Source organism: Sinocyclocheilus anshuiensis, unplaced genomic scaffold (genome assembly GCF_001515605.1).
Source record: "Sinocyclocheilus anshuiensis isolate Anshui unplaced genomic scaffold, SAMN03320099.WGS_v1.1 scaffold1152, whole genome shotgun sequence".
In the NCBI taxonomy this organism is placed as follows: domain Eukaryota; kingdom Metazoa; phylum Chordata; class Actinopteri; order Cypriniformes; family Cyprinidae; genus Sinocyclocheilus; species Sinocyclocheilus anshuiensis.
In genome coordinates, this window is record NW_015551083.1 from 91,439 (window position 1) to 104,194 (window position 12,756).

Below are 12,756 nucleotides of genomic sequence, written 5' to 3' on the forward strand. Positions count from 1 at the left end.
AGTATTTTGAGCTGAAACTTCACAGACACATTCTGGGGACACCAGAATGTTATATTATATATTGTAAAAAGGGGCATAATATGTCTCCTTTAATGCTACCACATGCAAAAAAACTGTTATTCACTAATATGAAATGTGGCAGTTTTTTCTAAACTAATTATTTGACCTCCCTTAAATATCCTAAATGGTCTTTTGTTGGGGTACAACTCCATCCAAGTTTTAAACTTGAATGTGAACCTTGCTCACTTTTTCAGCTTTGGACAAGCCTTTTTTAAATGCTTTCCTAAACTCCCGTATCGGCTGAAAGTCTTCCCGCAGGAGGGACAGAGGTATGGTTTCTCTCCGGTGTGAACTCTCTCATGCACTTTCAGTCCAGATGACTGAGTGAAGCTCTTCTCACAGTGTGAGCACTTGTAGGGTTTTTCTCCGGTGTGGATCCGTTCATGCACTTTCAGTTCGGCGGCTCTAGCGAAGGTTTTCCCACAGTCCAGACACACGAAGGGTTTCTCGCCGATGTGAGTTTTCTGATGGTCTTTAAAACCGTGCAGCCACAGAAAACTCTTCCCGCAGAACGAACACACGTACCGCCGCTCGTCTTCATGAATCCTCATGTGCGTCTTCAAGTGCACGGCCAGGAAAAACTTCTTATCGCAGCGCTGACAGTGAAAGGGTCTTTCTCCGGTGTGAGAGAGCAGGTGAGTTTTGAGATTGCAGGCCTCTGAAAACCTCCTGCCGCATTCAGGACACTGGTGTAACTTCTCTCCTGAGTGGACCTTCATGTGAACTTTGAGTGTGCTCTGTTGTGTGAAGCTCTTCCCGCACAGCATGCAGGTGAAAGGCTTCTCTCCGGAGTGGATTTTGGCGTGTTCCCTCAGAACCTCCTTCTGTTTGTAGCTCTTTCCGCACTGAGGGCAGGTGTAAGGTCTCTCTCGCGAGTGAATCCGTATGTGTCTCTTCAGCTCTCCTGAGCTCGGGAAGCTCTTTGCACATTGACGGCAGGTGAAAGGCCTCTCTCCGGTGTGAATCCGAACATGCCTCTTCAATCCTCCTGAGTTTGTGAAGCTCTTTTCGCACTGAGGGCAGGCGAAAGGTCTCTCTCCGGTGTGGATCCTGAAGTGATCCTTAAGGCTTCCTTTGCAGGTGAAGCTCTTGGCGCACTGAGGACAGGTGTATGGTCTCTCACCTGTGTGGATCACCATGTGAACCTCCAGGTGTCCTTTACGAGTGAACCTCTTTCCGCACTGAGAGCAGGAGAACGAGCCTTTAGCGTCCGCTCTTTTTTGTGAAACGTTCTTTTCAGTGTCTGAGGAACTAGAAGACTTTTCCTGACTCTGGTGCTTCTCCTTCACCTCATTCAGTTCTTGACTTTCACCTTTCACTTCCGTCACGTCTAAAGTGAACATAGTGAACAACAAAAACAATGAGTACAACAAATATGACAGGCCAAAAAAAAGCTCAAATAGAGGGATATTTAATGTGCTGATGTAACTATACTATAATAACTAGGGGTGTCAATTTAACATGTTATTTTTTCCCAAATTAATTGCACCAAATTAACATGTTAAAGCATGTTAACATGCTCAGACCTGTATGTCATCTTTCATTGATGTAGTTGCTGATGAACATATCGTGTTACATTAAAAAGACAAGCCTTTTCTGCTCAATTTCTACAAATAAAATAGTTCCCGTCAAAGCCACAGCAGAACTGTTGAGCAACACACAGCAGTGTTTCGTTACTGAATCAATCCGTGGATTTGAACGAATCGAGTGAGTCAATGATTCAGTGACTCATTCATAACCTCTGAAAACCTCCTGCCGCATTCAGGACACTGGTGTAACTTCTCTCCTGAGTGGACCTTCATGTGAACTTTGAGTGTGCTCTGTTGTGTGAAGCTCTTCCCGCACAGCATGCAGGTGAAAGGCTTCTCTCCGGAGTGGATTTTGGCGTGTTCCCTCAGAACCTCCTTCTGTTTGTAGCTCTTTCCGCACTGAGGGCAGGTGTAAGGTCTCTCTCGCGAGTGAATCCGTATGTGTCTCTTCAGCTCTCCTGAGCTCGGGAAGCTCTTTGCACATTGACGGCAGGTGAAAGGCCTCTCTCCGGTGTGAATCCGAACATGCCTCTTCAATCCTCCTGAGTTTGTGAAGCTCTTTTCGCACTGAGGGCAGGCGAAAGGTCTCTCTCCGGTGTGGATCCTGAAGTGATCCTTAAGGCTTCCTTTGCAGGTGAAGCTCTTGGCGCACTGAGGACAGGTGTATGGTCTCTCACCTGTGTGGATCACCATGTGAACCTCCAGGTGTCCTTTACGAGTGAACCTCTTTCCGCACTGAGAGCAGGAGAACGAGCCTTTAGCGTCCGCTCTTTTTTGTGAAACGTTCTTTTCAGTGTCTGAGGAACTAGAAGACTTTTCCTGACTCTGGTGCTTCTCCTTCACCTCATTCAGTTCTTGACTTTCACCTTTCACTTCCGTCACGTCTAAAGTGAACATAGTGAACAACAAAAACAATGAGTACAACAAATATGACAGGCCAAAAAAAAGCTCAAATAGAGGGATATTTAATGTGCTGATGTAACTATACTATAATAACTAGGGGTGTCAATTTAACATGTTATTTTTTCCCAAATTAATTGCACCAAATTAACATGTTAAAGCATGTTAACATGCTCAGACCTGTATGTCATCTTTCATTGATGTAGTTGCTGATGAACATATCGTGTTACATTAAAAAGACAAGCCTTTTCTGCTCAATTTCTACAAATAAAATAGTTCCCGTCAAAGCCACAGCAGAACTGTTGAGCAACACACAGCAGTGTTTCGTTACTGAATCAATCCGTGGATTTGAACGAATCGAGTGAGTCAATGATTCAGTGACTCATTCATAAAGATAGTTGCTGAATTCGTAAACGCATACTAATATAATACTCTCTTAATACTTTTAGCATATCTTTCTCTGGCAGAAATAGTAAGCGTAGTGTGCTAGTACTCCGAATTGAGCAAGTCGCTTGCTTCGCTTCTGAATGAATCATCTGTTGGAACAAATCGGTTGAGTGAATGACTCAATGACTCTCGCGTATTAAGACAGGCAGTTTTAGTTTCATATTTAGAGTATCATTTTATTAAAACATTTTTTTCAATCACTTAATTTTCTAAAACAAATTATTTAATATTTCAATATTCAATAAAAACAAACCTATTAGTTATACAATGTTGAATCAAAATATTTCTTTCTAAAGCTACTTTTTGTAATGCGTATTCAATGCTCTTTTCTCATTTCACACAATTAAATCATCTTTTCAGGGGTAATTTCTCAGCCAACATTGATGTGTGATTAATTAGATTAATTAAACAGCTTGTTGTATAAATTAATTAGATATAAAAAAAAATCGACAACCCTAATAAATAGATTTGTCGCATTTTATGGCATTTTGGCTGTCAAGGCTTTGTTACTTTGATGCTCGTATTTTGTTATTAATGAAGAATTAATAATCAACTCCAACCTTTTTGTTCCTCAGTTTCTTCCTCTTTCTCGCTGCATGTTTCTGCACCACTCTCCTCTTTAACAAACTCCATCTTTACAGCAGATATTAGGAAGTCTCTGTCTTCGTCACGTTTAAGATGATAATATCAATGAGAAGAAAACCAATGGCATTTCACCATATAAGTTACAATATTTACCCAGCAACACACCTCACATGAATCATTACACTTTACATCAGTCAATGATCTAATAATCAAGGGTAACAATGTCGCTGGAATACTTTAGTAAAACATGACTCCATCTTTCGTATCGTGTCATACACATCAAACGCACAATATTCGGCTCAGAAACGCGAAGCTCCTCTGGCTCGATCCTCCGCAGCCCCGGCGCAGTCCTGATGGCGTCACGGGCCCCAAAAACACAAAAACGAGTTCCTCTGCGCTTTAACAGCGGCTGTCCAACTAAAGCCGAGCACTGCCGCCACCATCTGTTAGAAGAAGACTAGAGAGAGAAGATCATGCATCTACAAGACTGAGAGCAGATGATTCTGGGCACTGTCTTTAAATGTTAGGACAAATCATTCTTAAAATAATGCAACATTCCTATAACATCTTAATATCTGATAAACATTTTAGTGTCGAGAGGAAATGATGTTCTCGGTTACTTGTATCCTCGCAGAACTTTCAGTAGCTCCAATATAACGCTCTCATAGCATTTTCAAAACGATACAATGTAATGTTCTTCTAACGTTCGCATAACGTTCTTGTGTGCGCTGAATGATACAGCAGCGAAAACGTGTCTCCTTTTTTCTGTTCTTTATTATGCATTTATTCATGTACACGTTAAGTGATTGGAGCACATCTGATCTCTGACCAGCCTGACATATCTGCTATCTTTTTAACTTCAAACCATTGCTTCCGGAAAAAGTGAAACATGAAAAAGTGCATCTGCTGTTGTCTCTCTCATCAAAATCCAGCCACATATTTGTTTAGAGCTGTTTAAACGCTGCTTGATCTGTGCAGATTTCTCTCCTGATTCACACCAGAACACTGACTCACTGGAGGAAGCGTTATTATGGATTATGGACTCTATGGTATTTTAGTTAAAAACGTCTTTGATCTACCAGTGTTGTGAGAGCACAGTCTACTATGTCAATTTAGCATATAAGGGTTTTTCTTTCGTCTCACTCCATCCAATAGGGGGCGGAAATGCACCGAACCCGCCGGAAATTATAGAGAAGAAGAAACGCGTTTCGGTTTCGCGCAGCGAAGGGTGGGTTTGCTTCTCCGAAAAGCGACGTAAAGCGATAAAGCGCTCCGTTTCAACGACGTGGTAGAACTGGATTACCACAAACTCTGAGGTGTAAAAACTGTAGAGACGATGTAAGTTACTAGATGTGTGCGAACTGGGATTCAGGACAATAAATGGCAATATTTCCATCTCCGTAAACGTGTCGTTTCCAAGCAAGCAGGAAAAAACAGATTTAGGATCAGAGATCTGCGTGACATTACTGTGAAGATGGAGTTTGTTAAAGAGGAGAGTGATGCAGAGACACACGGAGAGAGAGAGGAAGAGACTGAGGAGCACAGAGGTCGGTGATGTTTCTTAATTCTTCTTTAATGACTGCTGACGATTATTATCTGCTTTTCAGTTTCATTCAGAGTTGGTTTAGAAACTAATGCTAGTAGAGAAGACTAGAGAGGGATGTAACGCGTCTGTCTCAGATCAGTGATTAAAAAGAGCATTTATGGCAATTCCAGGTCATTTATCATAGAAATATGTTTATTAACTGTTATAGCAGTTATAGCGCCACCTATGGGTCAACCTCTATAAATCTTTGCATGCTTGTTAAGAATCATCTGACACATGTGCTCACCTAGTTGCTTAAAGTTTTGAGTTTTCGTTTAGAAGTTATGGGCTATTTTGGCCACGCCCCTTTTCTAAACGACCGCGTTATAGCTCCCAAAAGGGGTCAAATTCAAATTTTTTTTTTGCTAATTGTTGATCTAGAGAGGCCGGAGAATTGTGCTGCAGTGGTTTTATTGAGGTTGAGTAAAAAACCTTGGACTTGTTCGCAAAAGTTGGATTTTAATATAATTGAAAATATTTCATGGATTTGATTGACGCTGTTGGTTCTTGAGGCAAAGTTGCTCAGTATGAGGAGCTCTATCAAGTGATATGAATATTGTGTGGATGTGTGAAACAAGGCATAAATCTCGTTGGCGCCACCTTGTGGCCGATTTCCTTCAAAATTGTTACAGACCTCTAGGGCTATGAGTCGAACGTGCCCACCAAGTTTCGTTTCGATCAGCCTCCTTTAACCTTGTCTAATGGTGCGTTCAAGTCATGTCGGATAGATCGTATTTACAAGTTGAGCGCACATGAACGCCACCACAAAGTCGTTATTACGAGTGGGAAACTCGAAATTTTCTTTAAGCCCCGCGTTTCCGAGTTGGGGGCGTGTCAATGAGAAACATGACGGAATCGATGGATGCAACGTCTGTAGTTGACGGTAAATTTTTGTTTAAATTGATAGTTTAGTTGTCCTATAAACTTAAATTGGTCATGTTCTTGTTACGCAGCTGAAATCCAAGTAAAAAAGTGCAGACCCTGTTGTATTTTCTTGTAATTTATTAAAAGAAGGTACACCGCCATCTTGTGCCGACTAAACTGATTTGAACGCACCTGACGTCGTAATTACAACTTGTCAACTTGTAAGTACGAACGTCCCAGGAGGACTTTAACGCATCATAATAGGTGCTCAAACTTCATTGGCCGATGGCGGCCATGTTTTTTGACATACGCAAATGTCCTCATAGACTCTTGTGGCTCATTGGACAAAGACACAGCATACCAAGTCGATCGGACTAAACATTTTTATATTTTTTCCCTCTTATAGCACCACCAAGTGGTCAAGCGCCGCATTTTTTTTTTTTATTTGACCAAAGATTGAGCTCTTACACATGTGTACCAAATTTGATGTAGATATCTCATTCTGTTCAAGAGTTATAGGCGTTTTAGTAAAAGTGGCTCCGCCTCTTTCAAACGTTTTGGTGCCACTTTGTGACGGTGAGACGAAAATGCAACTTTTTTTTTAGATAATTATAATTATAATTATTGATATTCATTGTCCAGAGAATATTTCTGCACTGGCTTGGTTTTGATCGGGCGAAAAACCTAGGACTAGTTCGCAAAAGTAAAAATGGCGGGAAAATTTGCATACCGGAAATCAAATCTTGTTTGATTTTTTTTTTTTTTGGAGCCAAGGATTCCAATGATATAAGACACTTGGGTCTACGACAAATTGCTGTGGCAGCTCTTAAGACCGTACAGTATGGTCTGCACGGCGGAAAAATAACAAAAACATCCTGACAAATACAATAGGGTTTCAGTGCTACACTCTTTTATTTTTTAGAATAATATTAATGTTGTTTTGATAGAAATAAATATGTAGGTTTCATAAATTTGGAGTTCATTCCAATCGGGGTAATTCTCAGAGTAAATCTTATTTTCTGACATATTGTTATTTGTTTAGAATATAAGATTAGAACTTAAATGTTCTAATATGTCATCAATGTTGAAATGAGTTATAAATAAATAATAAAAATAATCTTAAATAACGAGAAGTTGCTGATCAGATATTATATGGTTTTAGTAGGAAAATATTAAGTTATGACTGTTTTATAAAATAATGATTCTTCGAGTCCAAATGAACCCAGAATGTGAAAAAAACAGTCTACAGTTTTTGAAAGTACGTCACAGTGAGTTTTTGTTTTGTAAATCCTTTATAATTATAATATAAGATACTTATAACTTCTATTAGTTGTCATGTACGGTAGTGGTTTATAATTGCTGTTTCACCTAAAATAACATTGTTAAATAATATGAGGAAAGATACAGCACTGATCATCATTTTGTATAACAGCTGTTGCACTTTTGTTTACTGATTTTTGGCCGTTTACTGTGTTTGTGTTAGAGCTGATGCAAGAGAAAGAAGAAAGCAGAGTGAAACTTCCGTATCAGGAAGCTGACGGGTTCAAAAGTGGAGGAAAATCGTTCAGTCGCTCAGAAATTAAAAAGAAAGTCTCGCAAGAAGCCAGTAATGCGTTCGTCTGCCCCGAGTGCGGGAAGAGTTTCACACATAAAGGACACTTCAACGAACACGTGAAGATCCACTCCGGAGTCAAGCCCTTCAGCTGCCCTCACTGTCAGAAGAGCTTCACCTGTAAAGGACACCTGAAACGCCACATTCGCATCCACACCGGCGAGCGTCCGTATGCTTGCGATCAGTGCGGGAAGAGCTTCAAGTGCGCCACCAACCTCAAAGACCACCAGCGCTCGCACTCAGGCGAACGGGCTTTCAGATGTGAGCAGTGTGGGAAAAACTTCATTTTGGCGTCAAACCTGAAGGCGCACCTGAAAATCCACACGAACGAGAAGCCGTATGTGTGCGGCGTGTGCGGGAAGGGCTTTCTGCGCCTAGGCTGTCTTAACGATCACCAGAAGATCCACACGGGCGAGAGAGCTCACATATGCTTCGAGTGCGGAGACACGTTCACCAGATCCAGCGCTCTGAAACAGCACCAGAAGATCCACAGCGGAGAGAAACCCTACAGCTGCTCGCACTGCGGGAAGGGCTTCACTCACTCTGGAGCGCTGAAGAGGCACGAGCGTGTGCACACCGGAGAGAGACCCTACCTCTGCACCGCCTGCGGGAGGAGATTCACTCAGTCCAGCGATCTGCAGAATCACATAAAAAAGCCCTGTCCCATGCTGTCACACACCGAGCACAGTTCAGCGGTAAACACGGAGAAGCTGTGCTGAACGAGCTGTTCAGTTTGTGCTTGCTTGACGACGCAAACTGAAGGGGAATCTGAGTAGCTACACAACCAAACAGTGTCATTATTTCTGTTACTAACATTTAAATTGTCACAGAAGTACTGAGATGAGAGGTTATAGTTTGGATATAAATACTCATATCTACAGTAGCAATCAAAATACAGTACATCATCTTTTGAAAGTAAAGTGATGCTTCAAATAAAGATTGTGTGGATTACATTGTTCCTCCAGTAGGTGGCGACAAGTGACTGTTCAAAAATGTGTTTGTCATTGAATCATTCTGTATAGAGATTCGTTCATAAAACTGATTTCTTCCAGTAATGAAACAAGTGAAGTCTTTATAAGTGAGTCATTGAATCATTCATTCAAGAGATTTGTTCAAAAACACTGATTCATCTGGTAATGAAACAAGCGAAGTCTTTGAGTGAGTCATTGAATAATTAATTCAAAAGATTTGTTCAAAAATACTTGATTCATCAAGTGTCAAAGCACATCATTAAATCATTCACTCAGGAGATTCATTCAAAAACACTGATTCATCTAGTAATGAAACAAGTGAAGTCTTTATGAGTGAGTCATTGAATCATTCATTCAAGAGGTTCATTGAAAAACACTGATTCATCTAGTAATGAAACAAGTGAAGTCTTTATGAGTGAGTCATTGAATCATTCATTCAAGAGGTTCATTGAAAAACACTGATTCATCTAGTAATGAAACAAGTGAAGTCTTTATGAGTGAGTCATTGAATCATTCATTCAAGAGATTTGTTCAAAACACTGATTCACCAAGTGTCAAAGCACATCAAATAATTCATTCAGGAGATTAATTCAAAAAAGTTAATTCATCTAGTAATGAAACAAGTGTCATTTTATGAGTGAGTCATTGAATCATTCATTCAAGAGGTTCATTGAAAAACACTGATTCATCTAGTAATGAAACAAGTGAAGTCTTTATAAGTGAGTCATTGAATCATTCATTCAAGAGATTTGTTCAAAACACTGATTCATCAAGTGTCAAAGCACATCAAATCATTCATTCAGGAGATTCATTCAAAAAAGTTAATTCATCTAGTAATGAAACGTGTCATTTTATGAGTGAGTCATTGAATCATTCATTCAAGAGATTTGTTCAAAAACACTGATTCATCTGGTAATGAAACAAGCGAAGTCTTTGAGTGAGTCATTGAATAATTAATTCAAAAGATTTGTTCAAAAATACTTGATTCATCAAGTGTCAAAGCACATCATTAAATCATTCACTCAGGAGATTCATTCAAAAACACTGATTCATCTAGTAATGAAACAAGTGAAGTCTTTATGAGTGAGTCATTGAATCATTCATTCAAGAGGTTAATTCAAAAACACTGATTCATCTAGTAATGAAATAAGTGAAGTCTTTATAAGTGAGTCATTGAATCATTCATTCAAGAGATTTGTTCAAAAACACTGATTCATCTGGTAATGAAACGAGAAATTTTTAAGTGAGTCATTTTGAATCATTCATTAAAGAGGTTTGTTCAAAACACTGATTCATCAAGTGTCAAAGCACATCAAATCATTCATTTAGGAGATTCATTCAAAAAAGTTAATTCATCTAGTGTCATTTTATGAGTGAGTCATTGAATCATAAATTCAAACCCATTTAAAAAAAATCATTTTTGAATTAATTCTTTTTTTTTTTTTTGTCAGAACCTTTAGTAAATGTCACAGTTTATTTGTCTGTTCAGAATCGTGGGAGAATCGTGATCTCTGGTTCAATCAAAAGCATCGTGATTCTCCGTTTTAACTCCTGCCGTCTGTTATTTCTCTGATTCAGTTTGCTCTGTTAGGCTCAGCTGTTGTCTGCTGGTGTGAGGAGAACCGACCATCTGTGTTGGTCACGGGTCTGTTCTCAGACTGTATCTCTGATCATCACACACACTAACATGTAGCGTACAGTGTACAGTTATGCTGTTTCCAGAAATAAAGAGCTACACTAATCTTCTGCTGCGTGTGATTTATTTCATGAGCTCAGAACAGGTTTACCTCCGTTTGAATCAAAACAAATGTAAAGGTATCTCAATTCTGTATTTAATAAAGCATTATTTTAGGACGTGCTCTGCAGGGCCTGTTTTTCATCCACTGAAGAAATTATCTCACTGAGTTGGCTGATCTCAACGGTTGATGATGTATTCAAGGCTAGGTTATTATCACAGATCTATCAACAACAACAGGTCTGAAATATCAACCTGTATGATGTGAACAGAATTAGAGTATCTAATATAGAAATTCACATTAAACAATGTAACACATGACGTAAAACACAAAGGTTCAGTGTGATTGGGAAATATGTGCGCACTTGAAACATCTGATAAACTATCATTTCCTCTGGTGAAATCTAGCAATAGTACATTATAGTAAATGAGTTATGCTTGGCAGAAAATGGAATCATTATATTTTTCTCGGCCGAATCGAGTAGGTTGTATAGTTCTCTTTGCTGTTTTGTAATAGTCAAAGTGTGAAGGTCTTGGCTTTGGTTTTGTCTGTATGTTTCATTTATCCCTAATTATTTTGGATTTATTATTCCGTCTGGCATGAAGGTTTGGTCAGAGCTGTGAGTCTCTGTCAGTATGAGGACTAGTTCAGTCCTGTTATCTTAAGCTGATGAGTTAGGGTGAGTCTTGTTATCTTTACTAGCTCTAGCTGGTTATAAAGGGTTTTACGGCACTCTTCTGAAGAGCCTGATGTGTTGTTCTTTTCACACAGTGTGTTTATATATTAACACGTTATATATATATTAAATTTGGATTTTTTAAAATGTTTTTGAAAGAAGTCTCTTCTGCTCAGCAAGTCTGTATTTATTTGGCACAGAAGAAACAGTAATGCTGTTTGGATATATTTTATAATATTACTCCAGGCTTCAGTGTCTCACACACACACACACACACACACACACTTGTCATTATGTTGTCTTTCTCTGTGATTTATCTTATCTTATCTTATTCAGCCAAGTCTCATCATCAGGAAATCTGGCCCTCAGTGTTTAATAGTTTTATCTTAACCGCTGAACATAAGAACTTTGCTACTCCGTCTCACAGTAACCTGATTCCGATATTTTGACGATTTATTTCATCATTAGCTTTTCATCTCCTCACAAACTCTCTGCAGTTCTTTCATGAACTCCAGTTTGGGAAACCCTGGCATATGTAATGTTTAATGCACTTCATGATGTTGAGAACAAAGATTGGGAAATATTTGAGCTATGTCAAATGTAATTCAAAAGTAGCAGAATACATCACCTAATATGTGACCCTGGAGCACAAAAGCAGTCTTAAGTCGCTGGGGTATATTTGTAGCAATAGCCAACAATACATTGTATGGGTCAAAATTATACATTTTTCTTTTATGCCAAAAATCATTAGGATATTAAGTAAAGATCATGTTCCATGAAGATATTTTGTAAATGTCCTACCATAAATATATCAAAACTTAATTTTTAATTAGTAATATGCATTGCTAAGAACTTCATTTGAACAACTTTAAAGATGATTTTCTCAGTATTTGGATTTTTTTGCACCCTCAGATTCCAGATTTTCAAATAGTTGTATCTCAGCCAAATATTGTCCTATCCTAACAAACCATACATCAATGGAAAGATTATTTATTCAGCTTTCATATGATGTATAAATCTCAATTTCAAAAAATTGACCCTTATGACTGGTTTTGTGCTCCAGGCTCCAAGTAACATATGTGTAATCCAACAGATTGGGCTGCGTCTGCTGAATCTCAGCTCTTCCCAAGGTTTCTTCTTCTATGTAGTTTTTAATTTTCTTCAAAGCCACTTTTTGCAGTGCTGTTATCTCTTTAGGTACTTGTGTTGTTTCTGATACATTTTTCTCCATTAGAAACTCTGTTAGTTGTTGCGAATGTTCTGACAAACCTGTTTTTTGTTCTGCTCATGACTGTATTATCGTGATTTTGAACCAGTGAGAGCTGAAGTAATGATCTCACAGCATTTACAGCTCTGTCAATCATTGATCTGCTGTCTCTCCTATCAGCTCCATCATCTTTTACAGCATTGTTGTGCTGATATCAGATGAATCCACAGGTGTTCTGTGCTCTATAGCTCAAGCATGGGGCCCGGGGCCGCGGCACACACACTTCTGTTTCTCATGCATTTCTTATTTCTCTTTAGCGGTCAATGCAGATGTGAGGTGAGTGACTCTATTAGCAATCTATACTGGATATTTCAGTTTCTGTGCGACAGTACAGCAGTTTTCAACAGTCGTTCGGTAACCAGTGTTGGGGAAAGTTACTGTTAAAAGTAATGCATTACAATATTGCGTTACTCCATAAAAAAGTAACTAATTACGTTACTTAGTTACTTTTTATGGAAAGTACTGCATTACGTTACGTTTTAAATCTGGACAGGGCTTGCTTGTTTGTTTTTAAAATAAAAAAA

General features: G+C 39.0%; 3 protein-coding genes across 6 annotated transcripts in view; 2 read left to right on the forward strand and 1 right to left on the reverse strand.

The window, feature by feature from the left end:
* Positions 1 to 64: 64 nt before the first annotated feature.
* Positions 65 to 3,777, reverse strand: LOC107662535 (gastrula zinc finger protein XlCGF57.1-like). Its single transcript, XM_016452601.1, has 3 exons — positions 3,497 to 3,777; positions 1,829 to 2,473; positions 65 to 1,261 (listed from the first exon to the last, which is right to left on the reverse strand). Exons 1-3 carry the CDS (start codon positions 3,567 to 3,569, stop codon positions 243 to 245), a joined length of 1,737 nt encoding a protein of 578 aa, XP_016308087.1. The 5' UTR covers positions 3,570 to 3,777; the 3' UTR covers positions 65 to 242.
* Positions 3,778 to 4,686: 909 nt separating this feature from the next.
* LOC107662528 (zinc finger protein 239-like) lies at positions 4,687 to 8,609 on the forward strand. Of its 4 annotated transcripts, none has more exons than XM_016452591.1 (3): positions 4,687 to 4,859; positions 4,949 to 5,068; positions 7,454 to 8,609. In XM_016452591.1, the coding sequence occupies exons 2-3, from the start codon at positions 4,996 to 4,998 to the stop codon at positions 8,299 to 8,301; spliced, it is 921 nt and encodes a 306-aa protein (XP_016308077.1). In that variant the 5' UTR covers positions 4,687 to 4,859; positions 4,949 to 4,995; the 3' UTR covers positions 8,302 to 8,609. The 4 variants fall into 4 exon arrangements, with proteins under 4 accessions (XP_016308077.1, XP_016308078.1, XP_016308076.1 ...); XM_016452592.1 differs by having other exon boundaries at positions 4,687 to 4,837; positions 4,946 to 5,068; XM_016452590.1 differs by having other exon boundaries at positions 4,687 to 4,837.
* A 3,398-nt stretch (positions 8,610 to 12,007) lies between these two features.
* The window catches only part of mep1bb (meprin A subunit beta b), a 12,081-nt gene continuing 11,332 nt past the window's right edge, over positions 12,008 to 12,756 (forward strand). Inside the window, exon 1 of the mRNA XM_016452611.1 lies at positions 12,008 to 12,035. Within this exon, the coding sequence (XP_016308097.1) occupies positions 12,008 to 12,035 (28 nt within the window). The remainder of the gene's footprint in view (positions 12,036 to 12,756) is intronic.